General features: G+C 43.4%; 2 protein-coding genes across 3 annotated transcripts in view; one reads left to right on the top strand and one right to left on the bottom strand.

Moving 5' to 3' along the window:
• The window catches only part of DBNDD1 (dysbindin domain containing 1), a 59,058-nt gene extending 45,405 nt beyond the window's left edge, over window positions 1-13,653 (bottom strand). Inside the window, exon 1 of one of the 2 annotated variants that reach the window (XM_056525967.1) lies at window positions 13,518-13,653. The gene's annotated coding sequence lies outside the window, so the exon portion shown is untranslated. The remainder of the gene's footprint in view (window positions 1-13,517) is intronic. The other variant, XM_056525968.1, reaches the window with a different exon arrangement.
• The window catches only part of GAS8 (growth arrest specific 8), a 36,203-nt gene continuing 22,797 nt past the window's right edge, over window positions 13,624-27,029 (top strand). Inside the window, exons 1-7 of the mRNA XM_056525961.1 lie at window positions 13,624-13,757; window positions 16,958-17,059; window positions 17,237-17,434; window positions 22,597-22,803; window positions 23,765-23,819; window positions 24,186-24,391; window positions 24,666-24,833. Coding sequence (XP_056381936.1) covers window positions 13,755-13,757; window positions 16,958-17,059; window positions 17,237-17,434; window positions 22,597-22,803; window positions 23,765-23,819; window positions 24,186-24,391; window positions 24,666-24,833 — 939 coding nt within the window. The 5' untranslated portion in view covers window positions 13,624-13,754. The remainder of the gene's footprint in view (window positions 13,758-16,957; window positions 17,060-17,236; window positions 17,435-22,596; window positions 22,804-23,764; window positions 23,820-24,185; window positions 24,392-24,665; window positions 24,834-27,029) is intronic.

Here is a 27,029-nt window from a genome sequence, read left to right as displayed (position 1 = left end):
AGAGCACTGTGGTTAGACTGAAAAGTACTATACAACTTCCTCTGCAGTATACAGCAGCTGACAGGTACTGGAAGGATTAAGATTTTTAAATAGAATTTACAAATCTGTTTAAATGGGCACTGTCATGAAATAAAAAATGTTATATGTTGTAGTACTTTAGTACTACAACATATCTCTAATATACTTTAATTAAAAAAAGTGATTTTAAACCAGTTTAAAATAACTTTTAAAATCGGCCACCAGGGGTCGCCCTCCTAGTGGCCGAATGCATTAGGCAGTGACGTCACTACAGAATTTCGACTCATTTAAGCCTGGCAATGAGTCGAAATTCAGTCACTGCGGTGCTCGCTTCCGCCTGTCAACAGGCGGGAGCGAGCGCTTTGAAGGAAGTGGATGCGCGCAGGCTCCCGGGGACAAGGTAAAGTATTATGCCGGGGGGGGGGTTGCGTGTTCACCTATACAGTATGCCTCCAGTTTCCACACTACAACTCCCAGCATGCCCTGACAGCCAATAGATGTCAGGGCAAGCTGGGAGTTGTAGTGGGGAAACAACTGGAGGAACACTGAATAGGTGAACTAAGGGGGGTCGGGAGGGGGAGTGGGTTGAGCGGAGCGGCGGGGCTGGGGGGGTTGCGGGCTGCACGGCGGGGTGGGGGTACTCTGAATGGTTGAACTAAGGGGGAGTAAGTTGAGCGGCGCAACGGGGCGGGGGGGGGTTTGCGGGCTGCGCGGAGGGGAGCGGTATGTGCGGCCATCATAGATCCGGTGTTCACCTATACAGGGTGCCTCCAGTTGTTTCCCCACTACAACTCCCAGCATGCCCTGACAGCCAATAGATGTCAGGGCAAGCTGGGAGTTGCAGTGGGGAAACAGTTGGAGGCGCCCTGTATAGGTGAGCTAAGGGCGGAAGTGTCGGCCGCAGCAGGCATCAGTGACGTGGTGCATGCTGGGGAAGTCTGCCTGGTAGTGAGCACACTACCAGGCAGACAAACAGGCATTTTTAATATGTAAAAAATAATAATTAAAGGCAGGGAGGGGGTTAGGGATAGATGGGTAATAGGCAGGGACAGAAAAAAGAAAAAAAGTGATGGTGGGAGCTACTTTCTGGCACCAGTTGATTTGAAAAAAACTGTTTTCCTCCGGAGTACCTCTTTAAGGTTGGCAAATCTTCTTACTATGCCTTTTTTGGTTAAGGGTCCAGGTCTAAGGCATCTTTTTTAAGCCTATTTTAGGACTGCATATGGTGGAAATGGGGTTCTGGAAGCTGCTATATTATGGAGGCTCCAGTGTAATTGCTTGATTTTTCTTCCCATATTGTTTACCTCTTTATCTAGAATGCCAGATCATCTGGTTAAAGGGAATTACAACTCTCTGAAGTTTAGCCCTATTCAAGTGAATGGGACTGATTGCAGTACCAGGCACAGCCACTACATGATATATGGTGAAGTGACTAATAAGCACTTACTGCTCTGGATTTTTCAATCAGTTGATCAGTGGGGTTTTTAGCAGTTACCCATGCCCGCCCAATCTGATATAGTTGTGGAAAAAAAACTTAAAGGTTTTACATGGTAATACAGTATTGCATTTACTGTGCCAACCCCAAAACATGGCAATGCAGCATAGGAGAATAGAATACAAATGTTTCCCTAACACAGGGTGAATACCAAGAGTACCAATATCAGCAAACCATGTGATGCCAGCAGTCTGACAGGCAGGGCACATGTTTCTCTGTGGGAAGGAGGAATAATTGTGAGCTCAGCTGAGGGAGGGGTTCTGGGACCTGAAACCAGCAGAATTAGAAGTCTGATCACACATTGTCACAACCGCTGACTGCAGAGGAGAGGTGTGAGCTGACAATTCATCTCCACAATCACCACCTTATTTTCCAGGGCCAAGCATGGCTTAACTCCTTCATCGCTGGGCAGTGAAGGTCATAGGCTTCATATCAACTCAGGGACCAAGTGAAATGGAACATCATAAATTCTATGATTGGCAAATATTATCCTGTTCATTATCTGTTACTCAGTATAGTAATATAGCAACATGTATATACATTTTCTGTATGCATTATACTAGGGGAATGCACTGAGAATGGAAAGAACAATTATAATAGCTACCCTCTCCTGATCCACATCAGCGGTACATATCTTCCACCCCATTTATATTGTCAGCACATACACTCATTGGCCACTTTTTTAGGTACACATTGCTAGTTCTGGGTTGGACCACCTTTTGCCTTCAGAACTGCTGTAATTTTTTTTATTGAAAACTTTCTAAAAGGTCCTAAAAACATTCCTTAGACTAATTTTCCACACTGTTTTTTTCTGGCGTTTTTTTTTTTTTTTTTTTTAAACTGCCAGTGCATCTTTTGAGCCAAAGCCAGAAGTGTATTCAGAAGGAATAGGAAATATAAAGGAAGGACTTATACTTCTCCTCCCTTATGGATCCATTTCTGACTTTGGCTCAAGAACTGCAGTGGCAGTTTAAAAAAGAAAAAAAAAAAAACCTGTGTGGAAACCAAACCAAGGGATTTTGGTCCATATGGACATGATGACATAACAAAGTTGCTGCAGATTTGTTGGCTGCACATCCATAATGTTATTCTTCTGTTCCACCACATCCCAAAGGGGCTCTATTGGATTGAGATCTGGTGACTGTGGAGGCCATTGGAGTACAGTGAACTCATTGTCATGTATGAGATAATGTGATATGTGACATGGTGCATTATCCTGCTGGAAGTAACCATAAAAAGATAAGTACACTGTGGTCCTAAAATGATGAACAACAATAGCAACAATAATTTTTTCCCCATAATATCTTGTTTAGGACAAAATTTCTAATTCTCACAATGGGTAGTAGAAGAAAAGGCCATCATTTATTACATAGGTACAGCAATACCCCATATGTGGTTGTAAATAGCCATTTTGGCACACTGCAGGATTTATACAGTAAGGAGAATTTTCTTTTAGCACACACACTTTGCTGGAATGCTTTTTAGGAGACATCTTGTATCTCATTTGTAGGATCCCTAATATATTGGAACAGTGAAGACCGCTCTAGAAGTAACCACATATTGAGGGGAGGTATCACATTTTCAACATATCATTGAAAAGTTTTCTTCAGTGAAATTTCCATTACATGACAAACCTGACTTGAACACAAAAGGAGTGTGACATCATGCATGAAAACTTTTTCTAGGGCTTAAACAAACACGATTCACTGTGTTTTGGCACATGTTTCACTGAATCTTTGAGGCCGACACCATGTGAAAAGTGGCACACCTTCCTGACTTTTAAAAACATGCACATTTATTCTACACCATGGCCGACGTTTATCATTGTCTTTAGATTGTTTTTAGTGTCTAGAAAAGGTGCAGAAGAAGCGCAAGCAGGATTTATTTGCACCTGTTTTGCACCTTTTGGTTTACACATTTCTGCTGACTTTTAGTTCCTATCCATTGATTTTGGCAACACACATGATATGGAAGGGTTTTATGAACTGCGCCTTTTTTGGTAAAAGGCGAAAAGCCACTGAAAAGTCTCTAAAATTACACCAGCCCAGACTTAGCTTTTTGGTGTATGTGAATAGTGTTGAGCGGCATAGGTCATATTCGAATTCGCGAATATTCGCGAATATATGGACGAATATTCGTCATATATTCGCGAATATTCGCATATTCGTTATATTCTCGTTTTATTTTCGCATATGCGAATATTCGCGTATGCGAAAATTAACATATGTGAATATTAGCATATACAAAATTAGCATATGCGAACATTCGCATATGCGAAGATTAACATATGCTAATTTTCGCATATGCAAATTTTCGCACGCCAGTCTCACACAGTAGTATTACAGCCTTCTTTACACCACACAAGCTGGAAGCAGAGAGGGGTGATCACTGTGATGTGTACTGTGAAGAAAAAAAAAAAAGAAAAAAAAAAGAATATTCGTAATTACGAATATATAGCGCTATATTCGCGAAATTCGCGAATTCGCGAATATGCGATATTCGCGAATAATATTCGAATTGCGAATATTCGCGAGCAACACTATATGTGAAGAGAGAGAGAGAGTTCAGAAAATGTGTACCTGCACAAAATGTATCAAAGGCTCTGCAACCATTTAATAAATTTGGTGCTCCTACACATTACCAGCACACACAAAAAAGGTGTAAAAAAAATGCTTCACTTACACCTACAATGATAAATGCTGGCCCATATGCATGGTTCAAAAGGTAGCGCTTCAGTTTTAGAGAGGTTAACTTTATAGCCAGAAACCACACCATAGGCATAAAGAGCTTTGTAGAGATTAGGAAGGGAAAGCAAGGGGCGGGAGAGAAAGTTCAATGCATAAAGCAAAGACCAGGGGGGAAGTGGACAGCCCTGACGGGTACCGTTATACAGTGCGAAGGTAGGAGAGGAAGTGTGAGTGCATCTAAACTGAGAATTAACGCCTGTACAGACCTCTGATTGATTAAGACAAGAAGATCCACCACCCTCCTGGTGTTGTCACCGCCTTGGCGGCAAGGGTTAAACCAGACCTGGTCCTTATGGATCCGAGAGGGGAGAAATGAGAAAAAACGGGCCACCAAACCTTTGAGAAAAGCTTCAAGTCAGAGTTAAGGAGGGCAATGGGTCTATAACCAGAGCAATCGTGAGGATCCTTGCCAGGTTTAGGTATTAAAGTAATTAAGGAGTGCAAAAAAGACTGCTGAATCCTCTCCCCCTCCATAAAAAAATTAAAAAGAGGAACAAGCTTAGGGATAAGGGTAGAGGAGTAGGTCTTATAATATAAATATGTGAATCCATCCGGGCCTGGGGAGCGACCAGCAGGAAGGGATTTGAGGACTTCCAAGAGTTCTTCCCCAGTTATAGGAGCATTAAGAACCTCACGATCGGCTCCCAACAGAGTAGACAAGCCGCATGGGAGAGATAAGAATCAAGAGCAGCAGCACGCTCCCCCGGGTCGGACGGAAGCTGGGAAGGAAGGGAGTAGAGACCAGAGTAGTGGTCAACAAGAAGGCGAGAAATATCAGCAGGAAGAACACCAGAGGAATCTTTGAGAGCCGAGGGAGACTGGGTAACTGCGCGTTCACGTAGGCGCCTGACTAACATAGTATGGGTTTTATAACCCTTTTCATAAAAATGTTGTCTGGCATACAGCAGCTGTCGCTCAACCCCATGAGCAGCCACCAATTGCCACAGGATCGGTAAAGAAGGAGAGGACAGTAAGAGAGTCTCAAGGCATGTAATCTGTGTTCAGAGTTCCAGGGAGCGAGCCAGAGCGTCACATTTAAGTCGGGCACCCAGAGCAATGCAATGTCCCTTCACTACCGACTTGTGAGCTTCGCAGAAAATGGCCTATGAAAAGATCGAACACTCGTTAGTAGAAAAGTAGTCAGTCCGGCACTTCTGGATTGACTCCCGGGAAGGCATCAATTTAAGAAGAGAATCATTAAGACGCCAATGACAGCTCCAGAGAGGAGAAGGGGAGGAAGAGAAAGAAAGGAGAACAGGACAGTGATCAGACCAGGAGATAGGCTCAAGAGAAGCTTTAGAAAGCATGCAAACCATGGGAAGGTTACCAAAGAAGTAATCTATGCGCATATGCAGTTTTATGGGGGTGAGAGTAGAAGCTAAAAGAGCGCTCCGTCGGATGGTTGATCCTCCACAAATCATATAACGAGGAAGCCCGTATTAACCGCCAAAAAATAGAAGCCGAGCGCAATTGGGCAGGAGTAAGAGGAGCCGCCGTGACCGAGTGATGGTCCAGGGAAGAAGAGAAAATAAGATTAAAATCTTCCCCTAGTAACCATGCAGAGGAGGGGTACCTATGGAGCTTATCACAAATACTGTTCACTGCTGTTTTGTAATATCTATGCCCCCAACACATCACAAATACTGTTCTTGCATAGAGTCCTTGCTGTGTTGGGGGCATAGATATTACAAAGTAGCAGTGGGACCCCGACCAAGACACCCTCCAATACCACGAAGTGCCCCTGTCGGTCGAGTAAGGTAGAAGAGACTTGAAGCGGGCAGGAGCGAGAGATGAGAATAGCAACCCCAGCCACTTTCCTATTAGAAACAGCAGAGTAGGCCTGTGGATAGAGATGGTGAAGGAATTGGAAAGATCCAATACAGTCAAAGTGTGTCTCCTGAAGAAAAACAACATAAACCCGTAGCGAGACCAACTCCCGTTGCAGTAAACGCCCCTTAACGTTCAGGGAGACACACTTGACCATGATGGATGTGGAGATGGTAACGGAGCCAATGAAGGAACATACTTACAGGAACTGTTGGATGGACCAGAGGATACCAATGGAAGGAGCCTGTGAAACCCGGACCCTGGAAGAGACAAAGGGGGAAAACGGAACCTATGGGGGAAGAAAAACAAGGAAGGGAAGAAAACAGGGGGCAACTAAATGACTGACAGACCAACATCAAACAGACGAGACCATACAAGGCAAAACAAAAATAGTACAAAGCAATAAAGTGAACAATTGACCAACCAGCCAATGCGGAGGCCAAGACCACCAGGGTGGACAAGAAACCAAGGCATGGGTAGTCCATTGCTATAGCCTCTAGAGGGGATATGGGAGAACACTGATCAAGAGTGACCAAGAGACTGATCAAGAGACAAGCACAACACTCCAAGGCCAAAGCAAAAGAGCGTAATCAAGACAAGAGGCTAAGTTAAATTATACCATAGGTGATCAAAAAAATGCAAAATTACTATAGCAGTAGAAAAAAGCAAAAATAAGACAACTCAGTGATAAATTATAACTCTAAGCGTATTTGCAAGAAGACCAGAAATCAAACAAAGTCCCGGTCAGGAGCAGTATGGGGAAGGCACGAGGCCACAGACATCATCTCAAGGGGGAGCCCTCAGGGGGCCCCCGGGGAGGAGACTTCTTCTGAGTCCCAGACCATTGGGACCGGACAGGCTGCCGCACAGGAGACAGAGGAGGAGGGGAGGTCAGGTCCCGATCCACCATCTGGGGCACTGGCAATTCCAAGGTGGAACAGAAGGGTGAGAGATCAGAGAAGGAGCGAAGAACTGCAGAGCGTCCATCCTTGCGGGCATGGAGAGCGAACGGAAATTTCCACCTATAGGGCACCTGGTGAGAGCGAAGAACTGCAAGGAGGGGTTTGAGCATCTGTCGCTTTCTAAGCGTCAGCCAGGACAGATCTTGGAATAGATGCATGGGAGCCCCATCAAAGTCAAAGTTTTTAAGGGATCTAGCCTTGGCCATGATAGCCTCCTTGACCTGGAAATCATGCGCACAGCAGATAATATCTCGGAGTGCCTGTAGTAGACTTAGGGCGGAGGGCTTTGTCCAGTTTGATCCTGTGAGAAGGTGGCTCCCCCAGAAGAAGGTTAAAGATGGCTTCTAGAGTGACATGGAGATCTTCCTAGTGGGTAGCCTTCGGCAGCCCCCTCACCCCCTTATATCGTTATGTCTTCTACTATTGTCCAAATCCTCAACATGGGCATGTATATCACAGAGAAAGTCCGTTTGAGATGTAATTGTTGCATGAAGCTGGGTGACGTATGTCCTAGTGGTATCATGAGCATCCTCTAGACCCTCAACCCGATCAGAGACATGTTGCAAATCTTGGCATAAGGACAAAATTTCCACCCTGCATATTTAACTTTGACAATGAGCAAACGGAAGTCCTCTTTGGTTGGAATTTGGGAGAGGACCAAACTTAAATTAGGCAGAGAAGGTGAGGGTGCAGGAAGGCCGGAACAGGTGAGGTTAGGTTCTGGCAAGGCATCCTAAGATAAAGACAGAATCCCGGGAGGTGGGGTACCGAATTCCCGGAGTGAGTGGGGTGCCCCCCTGGGAGTATAGGGGAGAGATACTGGCGGCCATCTTGTTGGAGGACCTGGCCGTCTGTGGCTTGGGAGATACAGGGGGTGCACTGCAGGCTGAGCTGGGGTCCATGGGGGAGAAGAGGAGATGTGCTGCAGGCCCAGGAGCCGGAGGCCCAGGTGCTGTCTCCTGTAAGGTGGGCAACTCGGTGGGGGAGAACTCTGAACCCTGGCTTGGAGAAGCAGGTGAGGGGGGTGCCAGAGAAGAAGGGTCGGCTTGTTGTCCCCGTGGACAGAAGGTAGATGGAGGAAGACCCCTCGTTAGGGAGGCGCAAGATGGCGGCCCTACATTGAGACAGGAGGGGAGCAGAAGCCCCTCAGGCATGGGTGGCCGAGCTTCACCGAGAGGACAGGGACTCCTGGCTAGCAGGCTGGGGAACTCACTCACCACCACGACCGGCGACTTTGAGGATGCTGCAGATGCCGCAGCAGGAGCGGCACCCAAGACAGGAAGCTGCGAAGTCTGTGCTGCAGCGCTGGTCGCAGGAGACCAGAGAGCCCTGTGGAGCCCGAGCAGGGCAGCTGAAGTTGGCGGCAGTCGTCGGGCAGGCAGCCCCTGGAGGTCTGGAGCTGGGGACAGGAGCGCTGGAGGGTCCGCTTCCTGAAGCGAGGTGAGTCCTCTGGATCTGGAGTGCAGGCCGTGTGCAGGGCCTGTAATGGTGGGTGGGCAGGCTGATGCAGAGGCCGGAGGCATTCTTTAGTATTGGCGGATGCCTCCAGGTGGGATATTCGCCATCTGGGCAGTGGAGGTGGGCTTCTTGTAGCGCCTGGAGGTCTTCCCCATCTAATGAAAGCAGGGTCACCGGGGTGTGCAGCTAATTTGCGGCCACAGGCGCAGGAGCCCTCTCAATGTGCGGCCATCACTTTAGGCACCAAGCCACGCCCCCCTGGGGCCAATTAATTATTATAAACACACTGGGGCCAATGAATCATTATAAATATGCATGGGGGGCATACATTTGGGGGTCAGTAGTTTAAAAACCCCGCCGGGAGCCCTGTATGGCTCCTCAATGCCAGCCATTCAGGGCTCCCGGCGGGGAATTTAAAAGTGAAAGTAAAAATACACCGTACATCGCAGGGGAGCGGAGCATGCCACCTGCTCCCCTGTTTAATAACTTCTGATCGTATCGGGTCTCAGAAGTGAGACCCCAGCCCCTGTACTACAACCCCCATCATGGAACAGAGTCTGTTCCATGATAGGGTAGTAGTACAAACACTAATGTAGCCTCCTCACCCACAGCTGGGTAACTACTACTCCCATCATGGAAACAAGTCTGTTCCATGTTGGGAGTACTAGTAGTCCCGGCTGCAGGAGTCTGTAGGCAGAGGTGTTAAAACGGCCAAAAAATAACAGTACATGACGGATGTTATAATGAGTCATAACAGATGAATATGCCTGTTATTTTGATGGACGTTATTCAGCTGTTAGCACCCGTTATTTCATACGCTTTTTAATGACCCGTTAATACAGATAACGGATATACAATAGCGGGTGAATACACTGTAGTGTGAAAGAAGCCTAATTATACTGTTGCTTCTTTTAGGCTGGGTTCACACCACGTTTTTGCAATACAGTTCCCATATATGTTTTCAATTTGAAAACCATACGGAACCATATTGTAAACAGTATACATTGACTCTCCATTGAAAACCGTATGCCAAAAGTTGCATCAGGTTGTGTCTGTTTTGCATCCCGTATGGTTTTGCCAGTTTTTTCGCCGTACCCAAAACCGTAGCCTACCCCGTTTTTTGGTCTGGGTGTAAAACCGTATTGAAATGTATATATATATTTTTACATGGGAGTCTATGGGAACTGTACGGAACCGTAGAGAACCATACAGAACCGTATGTGCGTACGGTTCCATCCTGTTTTCACCATATTGTTTTTGACTTTGCACAGTTTTTTTCTTGGAATTTCAATCAAACAAGTGAAACTTTATTCATAATGGAATGAAAAGTTAAAAAGTATACTTGAAAAACAAAAAACGAATGGAACCGGACATCATTTTTCAAACTGTGTATGGTTTTCAATCGTATACGGATTAAAATTTGTACACACGTTGATACAGTTTGGTCAGGTTTTGAGGAATCAGTTTTTTTTCTTTCAAAAACCTGATACGGGAACTGTATTGCAAAAGAGTGGTGTGCACCCTGCCTTAGAAAGACAGTAATGTTTTGCCTTCACATACAACAGTACATTCAGGACTTAAAGGGTTATTCCAGCACAGAATGGGGGATACGTGTCTGATTACGGGAGTCCAAATGGTAGGTCCCGCTGCAATCTCCAGAATAGGGCCCTGATTTTCTCCACTGCATGGAGCAGTTTGTCAGCACGCCCTTATAGAGCACTGCATATGAAAAAATAAGACAGTTATTGGGGGTCAGAATAGGGTCATTTTAAACACACTTATTTAGTTAAAAAAAAGTTTTACTTATATTTTAAAGCAGTAGAATAATACTGGATACTGGATATCACTTTAAAAGGAACCAAGCACTAGATTTTAGCATATATAACGCTTAGCAACGCGTTATATAATGGTAAAATATTTACCCTCACCATCCCAAGGGGACTTGTTTGCCTCCAGCTGTACTTACCAGGTCCTGTCGCTCCGGCCGTAGTGATGCCCTCTCAGTTTGATTGACAGCCCGTGTCATCGTTCTGCTACCTAAACAGACGTAGCAGAGCAGTGACGCAGGCTATCACAATGGCCAGAGCGATGGGATCTGGTAAGCAAAGCTCCCCGCCCAGAGGACTACTTATGGGGCAGCCGGGGAGACTTTATAACTTCATATCCTCACCATACCTGGATGATGAAGATTCCACCATATAAAAAGTGTTGCTAAGCATAATATATGGTTAAATCTAGTGTTTTGTTCCCTTTAATAATTTTGATCCAAAGAATAAAAATAACATGTCATTATTATTGTAAGGTGCATTGCGTAAAACGCAACCCTGGCCACATAGGAAAAAACGCTGTATCACAAATGTTAATACCAACCACACTGTTGCCTTAGAGCAGCGCGTACCAGGATGCCGCCACCCTAACACTTGTTTCAGTCCGGAGACCTTCGTCCGGGGGTGAAGGTCTCCAGACTGAAACACGTGTTGGGGTGGCGGCATCCTGGGACGCACGGCTCTAAGGTAATATGGCGTTTTTTCCTATGTGACCAGTCTTTAATATATAGTCATACTATATCCTGCGCTTGCACTTTTTCTGGCCCTTGTATTTGAATGTGCAACACTGCACATATTTTATGTCATTATGCCCTTATTACTACTTATGTTTACAGATTGCATGGGCCTTTTTTTATGATATAGTCTTACACTTTTTGATCTTGGTTATCCACACTGCTCATAATTCTTACACACTGGTGGTTATTCATGTATTCATGTGTATACGTCCCAAGCTGCCACCTTTTGTTGTCGCATTCCTTTGTGTTTTTAAGATGATGTTTTACTGTATGTCATACACTATGTATTAATAAAGATTGTATATTTTTTGCATACATATTTGTGTAAATAGCTCAGTTTCTTTTCTTTGGGTATATATCATTGATTGGAGTCTATACATAGGCCTTGTTCACACACATAGTTGGGAATATATTAACATTGCCCCTTTGTTTTTGGGTATATTACTCAATACCATATGGGTAGCCATTACATGGGCACCTTTTAAACAATTATTTATGTCCCCCCCCCCCCCCCCAGGGTGTGTAGTTGTTACGTGTTTGTTTTTTCTACATAACCACAGAAGTAGGAATAATGGAACATTCATCTACAGTGGTCCCTCAACATACGATGGTAATCCGTTCCAAATGAATCATCATTTGTTGAAACCATCGTACGTTGAGGGATCCGTGCAATGTAAAGTATAGGACAGTGGTCTACAACCTGCGGACCTCCAGATGTTGCAAAACTACAACACCCAGCATGCCCGGACAGCCAACGGCTGTTCGGGCATGCTGGGAGTTGTAGTTTTGCAACATCTGGAGATCCGCAGGTTGAAGACCACTGGTATTGGAGGTTATACTCACGTGTCCCCGCCGCTCCGGACCGTCAGCGCTCGTCACCGCTGCCCTGGATGTCGCCGTCCATCGCTGTCGCTGCGTCCCCGGGGTGTCCCCGATGCTCCAGCAAGGCCTCTGCTTCCCCGGCAACCTCGCTCTCCGTCGCCGCCATCATGTCGCTACGCACGCCGCTCCTATTGAATGACGGGACGGCATGCGCAGCGACATGATGACGACGATGGAGAGCTCCGACGATGAAGGGATCCGACGATGAAGGGATCCCGAAGAGGACGCGCCGGAGCCCCGAGGACAGGTAAGTGATCGGCAGCAGACCACACGGGGCACCGTAAACGGCTATCCAGTGGCAGCTGAAGCAGTCTGTGCTGCCGGATAGCTATTTATGCGATGGCCCCGACATACAAAAGCATCGTATGTTGATGCTGCCTTCAACATGCGATGGTCTCTGAGAGTGATCGTATGTTGAAATGATCATATGTCGGGGCCATCGTAGGTCGGGGGGGTCACTGTATTCCAAATGCATTTCTGCCCTGTCAGGTTCAGCAGCCAGAAAAACTACTATGTCTGTATTAATAAAAAGGGAAGTCAGGGCACGAAGATGTATTCATCGGAGGAAGAAGCAGTTAAAAATAGCGTAAACCTCTTTGCCCGGGCGGCACTTTGGTGTCACTTTCAGGGGAAGCTGTAAAACCAGATGATCAGCTGTTACATGTTCTCTTCCCAATTCTGTGTAAAAAAAAATGCCCATAAAATTCCTCATGCATATCAGATGCATTCTTAAGACAGTCCTGCTGCCACCAACATAAGGAGACAAAAAACAAAACCAGAAATAGAAAAACAAAAAACACATCCTCACCTAGCCATGCCAACCCCCCCAAAGCCACCGCCCTCACTGCTGGTCCCCAGCAGCTCCTTCTCCTTCTGCTCCCAAGATGAGCGGCTTGCTGCAGGACCTGCCGACTCAGCCAATCACTGGTGAAGACAAGACAACACTACGGGGGAACAGCGGGGAGCTTAGCTAGGTAAGTATGAGTAAGTAGGGAAATATAAAATGCCACAACATCATGGTGTTTCTTTTGTGGCTTTTTTTTCACCCTGCAGTGTTTGAAAATGGCAGCAAACGCTCGTGTACCCCCCCCCCCCCCCCACACACACAAAACAAAAAACAAAACAAAAAATCCAGAAAAAAATGCATGTGTACATATATCTTTCTGGTATTTATTCCTACATTTCTTCAATAGAAAACCTTGAATCACATGACCTGTACAGAGAATAAAATGACACACTGTAACAGGCCTATACTAATACACACTATAGGGAAAAAGGCCACAAAAAATGCATCATGGAGGACAAAAATTTAACCGTTTTTTGTGATTCAAAAGGAATCCTCATGGAAGAAAAAAATGTAGGTATAACATTCTCCTATTGGTCTCCAGTGAACAACTAGAACAAGCTGCTGGGAGTTGTAGTTTCACAACAGCTAATTTGTCAGCAGGTAGTCCAGGAACAGGGGCCAGAACCCCAGTTCTCAGGATAGGTGTGGTCCATTACTAGAAATGTATGGTACATTCTATATATAAAACAAAACAAAAAACCTTACATAAAATACATACAAAACAGGATGTAACAACTCGTGAAGCCTTCACACGGCGACACTGCTGCCATCTACAGGCAGACTGCAGTATGACAGCTAAATGCTCCAGACCTTCACCCCTACGGGCCTTGTTACTGGATACAAGATCCCCATAGCAACCGCCAACAAACCGGAAACAGGGAAGTGAAATCTCGCGAGACCCTGTTGCTTAGAGACTGTATTACTGTGTATCCGATGGAAAGAAACACCAACCAAAATGGTGAGTAGGGGGTTCGTCTCTGACATTCAGGGTCCCTCTTTATAAATGATGGGTTCTTTTTTCTATAGCAGCTGTGCATATATGTCATTATTCTCGTCCTCCAATAACAGTGTCTCCCAACCAGGATGACTCAAGCTTTTGCAAAACTACAACTCCCAGCATGCCCAGACAGCCTTCGGCTGTCTGGTCATGCTGGAAGTTGTAGTTTTACAAGAGCTGGGGGCGCTATGGTTAGGAAACACTGCCAGACAATGATAGGTAAGTTGTCACCCAGCTTTCCCAGGAGCAGATAGCATACCCTTATTATAATGTATCATTTTCTTATATCGTTTTATATTCCATTACATGTAATATATACATTCCGTACTATTAGATGTTTCGGGTATGTTATCCTTGTTTTTAAAGCACCCCACACTATATACCAAGGATGACTAGTAATAGCGGAAGGTAAAAGGAACTAATTATGGGAAATATATTACGTCTAATAACCTAGACAACTGCAATCTCATGTGGTTCTCTAATCCAAAAGATCTGATAATCCGGAACCTTTCTTATCCTGCTGGAACAATATGGCAACTCCATACTACTATACATATACTTTATAGACAAAAATATTGGTACCCACCTTCAGGAGCTTTTCAGAGTAGACATCCCCTTGTAAAGTCATAGGCATTAATATGGAGTGTTTTATCATTTCTACAAGATTTTGGATTGCATCTGTGGGAATATTTGTCCCTTCATCCTAAAGAGCCTATGTCAGACTTTAATGCTGCACAATCTCCATTCTAGTTGTTCCCAAATGTGTTCATTAAAGGGGTACTCCCGTGGAAAACTTTTTTTTTTTTTTTTAGATCAACTGGTGCCAGAAAGTTAAACAGATTTGTAAATCACTTCTATTAAAAAAATCGTAATCCTTCCAGTACTTTTTAGGGGCTGTATCCTAGAGAAATCCAAAAAAGAAATTCATTTCCTCTGATGTCATGACCACAGTGCTCTCTGCTGACCTCTGCTGACCATTTTAGGAACTGTCCAGAGCAGCATATGATTGCTATGGGGATTTCTCCAGCTCTGGACAGTTCCTAAAATGGACAGCAGCAGTCAGCAGAGAGCACTGTGGTCATGACATCAGAGGAAATGCTTTTCTTTTTTGGATTTCTCTTTAATATACAGCCTCTAAAAAGAACTGGAAGGATTAAAGGAGTAGTCCGGCGCGCACTTTTCTCATTTTATCCCGTCCGGGCTGCAAAATGAAAGAAAACCAACTTTCTCTTACCTGCCAACGAGCCCCCGGAGCTCCGGTACACTCTGGTACAAGTGTTCGGTTCCGGGGCTGTATTCTTCTTACTTCCTGTTAGCCCGGCACGTCACACGGAGCTTCTTCAGCCTATCAGCGGCCGCAGCGATGTCCCGCCTCGGCTGGTGATAGGCTGAAGCTCTGTGTGACGTGTCGGGCTAACAGGAAGTAAGAAGAATACAGCCCGGGGACCTAACACCTGTACTGAAGCATCGGGGGCTCGTTGGCAGGTAAGAGAAAGTTTGTTTTCTTTCATTTTGCAGCCCGGACGGGATAAAACGAGAAAAGTGTGCGCCGGAGTACTCCTTTTAAGATTTTTTTTTATAGAAGTGATTTACAAATCTGTTTAACTTTCTGCCACCAGTTGATAAAAAAAAAAAAAAAAAAAAAAGGTTTCCACGGGAGTACCCCTTTAAGGTTGAGGACCAGTCAAGTACTTCCATGCCTTTATGAATCTAACTTTGGACACTGGGACACCGTCATGCTGGAAAAGAAAAGGGTCAAACACAAACTGTTCCTATAAAGATAGAAGCATACAGTTGAACTAATTGGGATACTGAAGCATTAAGGGGGTATTCTGGAGGTAGAAATATTTTTGTTATGGACTCTGGGTGCTTTAAACATAAAAACAAAAACATACTCCCCTTCCCTGATTCCCTGCAGCTGCTGTTCAGACGGCTCCTGGTCCCTGCTTTTTCTTGTTGTCCCTTTAGGAAATGCATGCTCAGCCAGTCAATGGGTAGGGTTAATTTGAAGGGGCCTGTGATGGGGATTGCAGATGCATAGCTATTCTCCTCCAGGAAAAGTGGACTGAGCATCCTGATCCAAGTGTTCACATTTTCACCCATGAAGCGTTAAAAGGGTTGTCTAAAGTATCCTATTAGGGCATTCTTCATTCCAGGGCATGACAAATTTGTTTTGGATCTAGGAGCCAGCAAACAAGTTATCTTTTTAAACGACCAGCGCAATTTTTAAGTTTTTGCACAGTGAGTTGTAGTTTTTATAGGTACCATATTTCGTAGTATTGACTTTTCGATCACTTTTAATAGAATTTTTTTTTAGTGTTGACCATACAGAATCAGGAATGTAATAATTGAATAGTAAGAAAAATTCCACATTTGGCGAAACCAAACTTTTGGCCCTTCTAGAGGCATTTTATGAGCAATTATTTAGTTGTTTATATAGATCAATGTTATGCATTTCCATTACATTAATCTATGAGATCGGCACTCTATTGCTAAAGCCTGCTGATTCACGACCTGCACCAGGCCTAGTACACTCATTTATACAGTTAAATGAGAAACATTCAAGTGATCTTGGATGTCGGTCATTACCAGCAGATGTCAGCCACAAATGGTGCGGGCCCGGCTCCTGGGCATGCATCAAAATCCCTCTCCTGACCCATGGCGTAAATGTATGTCACGGGTTGGGATTGTGGGATTTTCTTAGCCAGCAGTTTTCTGCGATTCAGCGAGCTTGCATTTCAACAACAAGAAAGGTTTAGGTATCAAACCCTCACAGCCCATACTACCATGAAAACAGCCGCTCCCTCATTTGCCAATGCACATGACTGCTAAACTTGTCAAAAAAATTATCTTGGATCACCGGTCCTGTAGATGCCTCTGTTTATTAAAGAATATAGCCATACATCCCCTTTAAATTGTACCTCCAGTTGCAGCCTCTTATCTGATCTAATATCTAGAAAGCAACTGAAAAATGGCCAGGCATGTGTTGCTGACATGTCGTAACTACCCAGCGCACAGTAGAGTCTTTCCATGCTTTAATGTCAGTTCAGGTGGGAGATTGCAACTGGAGGTACATTTTAAATGTATAATAGCAATGCAGTCAGTCTAGCTACATTGAATCCCTGTTATGTGGATTTGACATGTTGGGCTTGATTTTTCAGCCACCCAAAAAGAAAGCATCACCGAAGAAAAAGTCAGCCAAGGGGAAGAAAAGCCCTGGCTTGGTAGATGGACTGGCCACAGAAGAAATGAGCAAAGAACAGGTAATACATGGAAGAGGGCAGAGGGCATTATGTTATTGGTTTAAGTGTGACTTGCCTTATGCCACCATACCAGAGGGGTGTTTGGGGCATTGTTGTTCTTCATTGTAATATGTTTTTTCCTTGTTTGGTGTTTAATATGTACTAGTGGCATGTAACTGAAAAATAGTATTTCCTTAGCTGGAGGAACACATAGTACGTCTGCGGGAGGAGCTAGACCGAGAACGAGAGGAGAGAAACTACTTCCAGTTGGAACGAGACAAGATCCACACTTTCTGGGAGATAACCCGTCGCCAGCTGGAAGAAAAGAAATCTGAACTCCGTAATAAGGACCGGGAAATGGAGGAGGCAGAGGAGAGACATCAGGTGGAAATCAAGGTATGAACATATGTAAACAGGCAATTAAAGGGGTATTCCAGCCTTAGATATCTTATCTCCTATTCAAAGGATAGGGCATAAGATGTCTGATACATGAATAGAAGGGGCATGGCATGATGTCACTAGGGTGTGACATCACGTCTTCGTCTCTGGAGCAGTGCCTGGCACAGAGTGCCAGATGCTGCACGGAGATCGCGGGGTCCCGGTGGCGGAGGCCGGAACACCCCTTTAAAGAACCTCTCACTATCTGTCTCATTAGGTCATATGGATACTATAGAGTCTGCCACACAGGACCCCTATTACAGCACATGACCTCCTTTTAATTGATCATAGTCACAACACTCATTCCGTAAACTAAAGTGTCTATTACTAATTCTATTATTCATTCAGTAAACTAATTGTCAAGTAATGGAAAAATTAAAAGGTTTGGAAAAGGTTTCTAGAACTGGTGCCTCTTCTTAAAGGGTTACTCCGCTCCCCAGCGTCCGGAACATTGAGTTCCGAAAGCTGTGTGCGGGTATCCGTGTTCACACCCGCCCCCTCGTGACGTCACATGACGGCACATGATGGGGCGTGACATCACGAGGGCGCTGGAGTGAACACGGAAGCCCGCACACAGCATTCGGAACTCAATGTTCCGGATGCTGGGTAGCGGGTTAACCCTTTAAGGGTGCGTTCATACTGAGGAATTTATGAGCAATGATTTCTGTTAGGAAATTGTTGACTTCTGTCATTTTATCCATTGTGCGGAATTTTCACGTAATTCATGCAAAATTCGTGCAGAATTTCTACATGGAAATGAAGAGGAATGAAGAAGGAGGCTATTTAATTCTACTTTTCTGGATTTCGTGGGAATTTGGCACAATATGAATTTCGTCAGAAAAAAATCCTGACTTCAATGGGTTTTTACCCGAGGATTCCGCCTGAAGAATGAACATGTTCTATCTTCGGGCAGAACAGAATTCAGCGTCAGAATTCGGCTAGCAGAAATTCCTCAGTGTGAACAGGACAACAGAAAGTCAATTAACCTCTTAAGGACCCAGAGCGTACCTGTACGTCCTGAGTCCACTACCGTTCTTAACGCGGGGCCACGGCCGGAACATGTGGCTAATAGCGTGTGGCACTGATCGCGGTGGTGTGCGCTATTAACCCTTTAGACGCGAAGTTGATCGCCGCGTCTAAAGTGAAAGTAAACTACCCCTGGCTAGCCCAGCGGGCTGTTTGGGACAGTCGCAGTGAAATCACGGTGTCCCGAACAGCTGTAGGACAGCAGGAGGGTCCCCTTACCTGCCTTCTGGTGTCCAAGCGCCGAATGACTGCTCAGTGCCTGAGATCCAGGCACGAGCAATCAAGCAGCAGAATCATTGATCAATGAAGGAAACAGAACTGAAGACTCACCTCAGCTGGATCCACATACCTGCGCACGGACTGGCCGGCAGTGCCTCCGGTACCAATTAGCAATGCAGAAAGGAGAAAAATATCCAGCGCAGTGTGTAGAAAAATCAGGAACCTTTATTGTAGATCACATGGACAGCACAGAAATAGAACCAAGGCGTTTCGGGTCAAGCTGGACCCATAGTCATGGCATATCAAAAATTACAATGAAGTGAGTTTAAATAGAAAAAAATAAATGGTCACATGCCTATGACATCACAAAGTTAAAACACGTACAAAACATGGAAAATGCACTTAGAGACAGATGGGTCATGGAAACTGGATAAGGTGGATCAGTCAAATCCTGCTACAAAAATATATAGGACAATTTATCCAAAACACAGTATGAAAGAAGGTGATAAAGGTTATTGAGAAACAGGGAGTCAAATATACATATATTATAGTCTAATAAGTTAAAATTAGATCATGTTTGAGATTCATCCCCAGTGGTTCTCTCGTATTCAATACAAAGATCCAGTATGACTCCCTGTTAAACAATTTACGCTTTAAATCACCCCCTCTAACATTATTTTTTAACTTTTTCAACAGCATTAATCATTAATGAGGATAACTCTCCATTGTGTTTGTCTCTAAAGTGTTTAGACAATGCTGATATATTGAAGTGGTTACTTTTTACATCAGAAATGTGTCGCCTGATTCGTACTTTCAACGCATTAGAGGTACAACCTACATATTGACAGCGACAGCTGCAACATGAGGCTAGATAAATTACAGATGTTGTATTGCAATTAATGTAACCCTTGTTGTAATAATATTTACCTGTAGTGTAAGAAACTAAAGAATTGGATACTGATATATAGGAATGTGATACATTGATGGTGCCCACACTTCCATGTACCTGGGTAACGTTACCAGGTAGGGGCACCAGATGTATTATGATTTGCCAGGAAAAGACTAGGTGACAATCTGGAGCCCAAAGAGGGGCCTCTTCTAGAGACCACTCTAATGTGAGATTTATCAAAATTCTGTAGGACTACATCGTTTTCAAGAATTGGAAGATATTTTTGCATGATGTGGCTGATAGCGTTTAATTGACAACTATAACTAGTGACAAAAACTGGCAGTATTTTATTGTGGTTTTTAGATTGTTAAGGGTTGGTATTAGGGATTGACCGATATCGATTTTTTTTTGATAAGTCTCACATTAGAGTGGTCTCTAGAAGAGGCCCCTTTTTGGGCTCCAGATTGTCACCTAGCCTTTTCCTGGCAAATCATAATACATCTGGTGCCCCTACCTGGTTACATTACCCAGGTACATGGAAATGTGGGCACCATCAATGTATCACGTGTTCCTAAATATCAGTATCCAATTCTTTTGTTTCTTACACTACAGTTAAACATTACTACAACAAGGGTTACATTAATTGCAATACAACATCTGTAATTTATCTAGCCTCATGTTGCAGCTGTCGCTGTCAATATGTAGGTTGTACCTCTAAAGCGTTGAAAGTACGAATCAGGCGACACATCTCTGATGTAGAAAGTAACCACTTCAATATATCAGCATTGTCTAAACACTTTAGAGACACCTTGACCCGAAACGTGTTGGTTCTATATCTATGCTGTCCATGTGATCTACAATAAAAGGTCCCTGATTTTTTCTACACACTGCGCTGGATATTTTTCTCCTTAATCATCGATCAATGGTTTCCTATGAGAAACCATTGACCAATGTAAAAGATCAGTGTGTGCAGTGTTATAGCCCCCTATGGGAGCTATAACATTACAAAAAAAAAAAAGTGAAAAAAAAAGTTAATAAAAGATCATTTATCCCCTTCCATAATAAAAGTTTGAATCACCCCCCTTTTCCCATAAAAAAAAAAAAACTGTGTAAATAAAAATAAACATATGTGGTATCGCCGCGTGCGGAAATGTCCGACTTATAAAAATATATTGTTGATTAAACTGCACGGTCAATGGCATACGCGCAAAAAAATTCCAAAGTCCAAAATAGCGTATTTTTGGTCACTTTTTATATAATGATAAAAAGCGATCAATAAGTCAGATCAAAACAAAAATGGTACCACTAAAAACAAAATTACGGCACAAAAAATGAGCCCTCATACCACCCCATACGCGGAAAAATAAAAAAGTTATAGGGGTCAGAAGATGACAATTTAAACGTATACATTTTCCTGCATGTAGTTATGATTTTTTTCAGAAGTCCGACAAAATCAAACCTATATAAGTAGGGTATCATTTTAATCGTATGGACCTACGGAATAAAGAGAAGGTGTCATTTTTACCGAAAAATTTACTGTTTAGAAACGGAAGCCCACAAAATTTACAAAATTACGTTTTGTTTTTTTTATTTTGTCTCACAATGATTTTTTTTCTGTTTCGCCATAGATTTTTGGGTAAAATGTAATTACAAAGTAGAATTGGTGGCGCAAAAATTAAGCCATCATATGGATTTTTAGGTGCAAAATTGAAAGAGTTATGATTTTTTAAATGTAAGGAGGAAAAAACTAAAATACAAAAACAGAAAACCACCGGGTCCTTAAGGTGTTAAAGTCAATTGAAAATGGCTTGTTGAATAAATTGGAGCAGAAAAAGCAAGCGGAATTTCTCAGTTCTCAATTCTTCAGTGTGAACATACTCTAAAGCTGATCATACCCTTATAAATGTAACCCTGATGTGCCCAAAGATGCTTGCCGGGATGCTGAACTACAAAATGACTATACAATGCAAGATATATACAAGGATGGGAATAGGGGAACAGCAATAGGATAGCATACTGGTTTTGATGGTAAACATGATGGACTAGATTGCCAGGGATTTCAATGGAATTTAATGTAACAGTTCTATTGTATGTAGCCAGTTAAATGGATCTTATCAGAAAGGATCTGTTCTTGTAATAAATCAAGGGTCTACTTTTATTGCATCTTCAGGTTGGTGTTGGAATGTACTGTACCTGGAGGGGGGGGGGTCAACTTTTACTCTTGTTTCCATTCAAGGTCTGGGCCTGGAAAACTCTTTTAGATGCTTCTGGTTATGTCTTATTTGCTGCCTATATCATAAGCAATCATGTACAGCAGTGGTCTTCAACCTGCAGACCTCCAGATGTTGCAAAACTACAACTCCCAGCATGCCCGGACAGCCGTTGGCTGTCCGGGCATACTGGGAGTTGTAGTTTTGCCACATCTGGAGGTCCGCAGGTTGAAGACCACTAGTGTACAGGGACATTGTGTATATTGCTTACCTTGCTCATGTTTATCCTGGGTCCTGGGAAACAGCAGGGACAGAGAGTTCTTCTCCATTAAGTCAGCATTTTCCAGGAATTAAAGGAACACTTCCCTGAGGCAGCGTCTACCTCTACGCCTGAAAAGCCAGCATGTCATTTATCTTAATCTCCGTCTCTCACAGGATGTTTTTTTTTTTTTGACCAAACTCCTACTAATGAACAAAACTGTGTCTAACGTATAGTGAAACGTAAAGATGCTTAGTGTTATCAGTATCTCAAAGGGGTATTCTTGCTTAACAGGTTAGAAGATGACTAGTGGATTGGTGTGAGTGTGACCACTGGGGACCCCTGCTGATCCTGAGAGCGTCGGCAGGCCACACATGCATAGCCCCGGCTTCATTCATTCTCTTTGGGGTTTACTTCATCGCTGTGTGGGGATAGGGAAATCTCATCTAAAGCTAATTTGCTATTGAGGACAATGGTATCACTTGTTCCTGACATCTGATTTGTTCTTTTGATTCAGGTATACAAGCAAAAAGTAAAACATCTGCTATACGAGCACCAGAACAACATTTCAGAGCTGAAAGCAGAGGGCAGCGTCACTATGAAGCTGGCTCAAAAGGACCATCACACACATGAGAGCCTGTTACGCAAAGATATGCGGGGTTTGCGCGTGGAGATCAAAGAGCAGGAGCTGGCCAATGAGATGGTTGTGAAGAACCTCAAGATGGTAAGAAAGCAAGTGAAACACGGATTATTGGACTGCAGAGAAAATGAATGTATATTAAAGTTATTAGGATTTATTGGCTGTATTAAATATTTAAAATTTAAAGTTATTATCAGGATTAAAGGGGTACTCCACCACTAGACATCTTATCCCCTATCCAAAGGATAGGGGATAAGATGTCTGATCGCGGGGTCCCGCTGCTGGGGACCCCCGCAATATAGCATGCGGCACCCACCTGTTTCTGCTCCGTAAGCGCTGGAGGTCTGGGCCCCGACCACCGGAACAGAAGATCGTGACGTCACGACTCCGCCCCCGTGTGATTTCACGCCCACCCCCTCAATGCAAGTCTATGGTAGGGGACGGCCGTACCCCTTTAATAGGCTGTATTCACCATTAACAATGTCATTGCAGGTTAGACTTCCAGTTATTAGGATTTTTAGACTGTGTTTACTTGTATCCGCTGTTACACATGACTAAAGATAAACTGCCTGGTCTGCCCTAGATATGTTAAAGTACAGGTACCTTCTTACCTGTACAGGAAATTTAGCAAAGCAAAGTAGAACACTGTATTCTCTATTTAGATTTGGATTTTCCAATTTTCTTTATCCTTCTTCTGCTATAAGTAAAAGAAAAAAACAGAATGGGCGCTCCTAGTGCATTATCCAGATTTACAAGAAAGAAATCAAAAGGGCAGTAATGCTTACCAGAGAACATTGTGCTTAGAGCACAACATCTAAAAGGGCATATCACAATTGTGTATACAGTTCAGCAGCCCTGGAATAGCTCATTCTCCACAATGATCCTGGCATAAACGTAGAAGATTGGACAGAGGAAATAATATAATCTAGTTCGGGTGCTTCTTCCATTAAAAAATAGTCTTCACGCCAAAACTGGATTACATAATTTCATATGTCCAATCTACCTTAGCCTTCTTCTGTCAGTCTTGTTTTGTTTTTTTCCTTAGAAACAAGATGAAGAGATCACGCGCTTGAGGAGTGATTTTGAGAGACAAGTAAAAGGTCAGCTATGGCTTTTAAACAATGTACCCCTTTCATGCCCCTATGTTGTCTATGTATGTGGTCCCTCATCCATTCCATCCAAAGTTGTTCTCTTTTTACTTGTGGATACAACAGGTACATGAGCAGAATGGCTGGATTATTAATTCCTTCATTAAAAAAAACATACTATATTCTAGCTGTTTGGACAGGGGTCATATGGCCTCTTTTTAGCTACTGAAACTGCAGTCAGGGTCTATGGCCAGCTTTCCTTTGTTCCATCCACTCTTCATTTAGGCTCAGGTTTTATCATAACTTGGAGTTCGCTTTCTGTGTAATCACTTAGAATTGAGTGTATAACTGTATGTCCTCTTTCTATCCCATATGCAGAAATTGAAACTAAATACGATAGGAAAATGCATGTACTGCGAGATGAGCTAGAGCTCCGTAGAAAGACAGAAATTCATGAGGTTGAGGAGCGGAAGAATGGACAGATCAATACTCTGATGAAGAACCATGAGAAGGCCTTCAGTGACATCAAGAACTATTACAATGACATCACTCTCAATAACTTGGCTCTAATCAACTCGCTCAAGGTATATGGAAAGCAAAGAAGCCTTCTAGGTGCTGTGCTGAGGGTAGATTGCCTTTGCAGTGCTTAGTAGAAACTTGGCCATTTGGCTAGCATAAAGGCCTCAAAGGGACAGACTTATAGACCTTAGCTATATTGGAAAACACATGGTTAACTCATACACTATAATAGGCTTGTCATGTGTATGCACTGCAGATGCAAAAAACAGAAGGATTTGCTCTGTCCCCTTCTATAATATGATTCCATTGTAACTGTCCTTTATGTGACCAACATTACAGGAGCAGATGGAAGAAATGCGGAAAAAGGAAGACAGGTTAGAGAAAGAGATGGCAGACCTCCAGCTACAAAACCGTCGTCTCACAGAGCCCCTGCAGAAGGCTCGTGAGGAGGTGGCTGAACTCCAGAGACAACTAGCCAATTATGAAAAGGACAAGACGTCTCTGGCAGTAAGTCTCTCAACATGTCTGTGTAGTGCACTGTGACTGTGTGGCTGTCATGGTTTTCTCCAGTCTATTCTCTAGAATACATCCTTATACACTGGAGTCCCTCAGCATTCAGCAGCTTAAATCATTATTATTTGATTGTCAGATGCCTTGAAGGAAATCCCACAGTTTTTACAGGCTGTTCCCTGGTTTCTTATGTTATGTTCTTTCTTTTGGACTGTAGTGCAGCACAGGTTGTTGCCAGAATGTTGTATCTGTTTATATGAGATGGGTGCAGTTTTAGCATACATTGTAGTTACCCCTCATCCCATTGTAGTCCATGGCAGTGTACTGTATAGGTATGTAGGTTAATCAGTGGTAGCATAATTCCCCCGGGGATGTCTTATGGGGTAGCATACTAGGCAATTGTTCAGAAAGGTAACCTTAGACACAAGCTAACACCACTCAGCATTGTTTAACAGTGTATAGAGATATTTGAAAATGGAATTGTAGTAGTATTATGTCAGTATTTATTTTTAATCAGTTTTCAAACAAAAATATAACAATACACCAACAAACTATAACATATAATCCAGCTAAAGGTACAAGTTAGTAACATAGTAACATAGTTCATGAGGTTGAAAAAAGACCAGAGTCCATCAAGTTCAACCTATATCCCTACTGAGTCCCTACTGAGTTGATCCAGAGGAAGGCAAAAAACCCTCATACTAGAGGTAAAATTCCTTCCTGACTCCAAATATGGCATCAGAATAAATCCCTGGATCAACGTTCTGTCCCTATAAATCTAGTATACATAACCAGTGATGTTATTATTCTCCAAAAAATGCATCCAGACCCGTTTTGAACTCTTTTACAGTGTTCACCATGACCACCTCCTCCGGGAGAGAATTCCACAGTCTCACTGCTCTTACAGTAAAGTACAGTAAATAAGAAGCATAACAGATAACATATTTTACCCAGCCTATGAGGCACCTAGCTAAAATAGGGAGAGAAGACTGGAACCATTTACGCAGATCCATGGGAAAGGTCCAATGTTAACTAAATCAGTGTAGGATACAGATATCGACAAGGGGCCTTGTCCAGTCGATAACACCTGAAGGACCCCTGGAGAAATCTAATTGGACACTCTTGGAGATATTCACTTTAAAACCTGAGGCCCGGCCAAGTTAACTCAGGTGGTAAAAGACCTTCATTAAATCTTCAGAAGGAAGAGCTAAAAATAGTAGTGAATAACGCTGTCTTAACTTCATATCGGAAGTTAGGACTTGGGACAGTGGCTCTATAATTAAATTAAATAATAATGGGGATAGGGGGCAACCATGTCTAGTCCCTTTTTGAGGAGAAAAGGGAGAAGATAAAAGCCTGAATATGAATCCGACAATGGGTTAAAGTATAATGAGAATAGGTAAGTCATGAAGGGTCCCTCAAAGCTCATGTGTCCCAAAACCTCCCACACCCATCCCCACCGCACGTTATTAAAAGCTGTGTCAGCATCGATAGATAATATGGCTGGTGATGGGTATAAATGTGACCTCAAATGAATTTCTTCTGACACTGCAGCTATCTTGCAAAGATTAGTGACTGCCGATCAGTGACGAACAAAGCCAGCCTGAAAAGGGAAAATTAGACTGGAAAGCACCAGGCCCAGATGGTCCGACAATATTTTAGAAACTAATTTAAGATAAAAGTTGATCAGAGAAATGAGCCTGTAACCCTCCCGGGTAGGCAGTACCCTTCCTGGTTTGTGTAAAATGATTAATATGAGTAGAATTGACCAAGGTGGAATATGCTCTCTTCCCAAATAGGAGTTAAAGATCGCCAATAAAGTAGGAGTAATCTCTGGAGCTAGTATTTTGTTAAAATCCTCCAAATAACCATTAGGCCCAGGCGCTTTGTGTGGTTTCAGTTTTTTAATAGCCCCCTGAATTTTCTACACCATAAATGGAACTTTGAGAAGGATCTTTTTATGCCCCGTAAGGGAGGGACGACCAGCCTCAGTTAACCAATTTCTCAGAAGGGTAGATGCAAAGGGGGATTCACCGTACAAGTTTAAATAGTAATCTCTTAAGTGCAGTAAAGCCAGATCGCTGAACTTAGAAATATAGGAGAGGGGGTAAGGACCTTTGTCAAACTTCGCCAAAAGTGTACCCAGTTTATAACCATGGTGGAATAAGAGCGTGTCATAAGAAGACTTGTGAA

Source organism: Hyla sarda, chromosome 6, assembly GCF_029499605.1.
Source record: "Hyla sarda isolate aHylSar1 chromosome 6, aHylSar1.hap1, whole genome shotgun sequence".
NCBI lineage: Eukaryota > Metazoa > Chordata > Amphibia > Anura > Hylidae > Hyla > Hyla sarda.
This window is presented reverse-complemented; position numbering and strand designations above follow the sequence as displayed.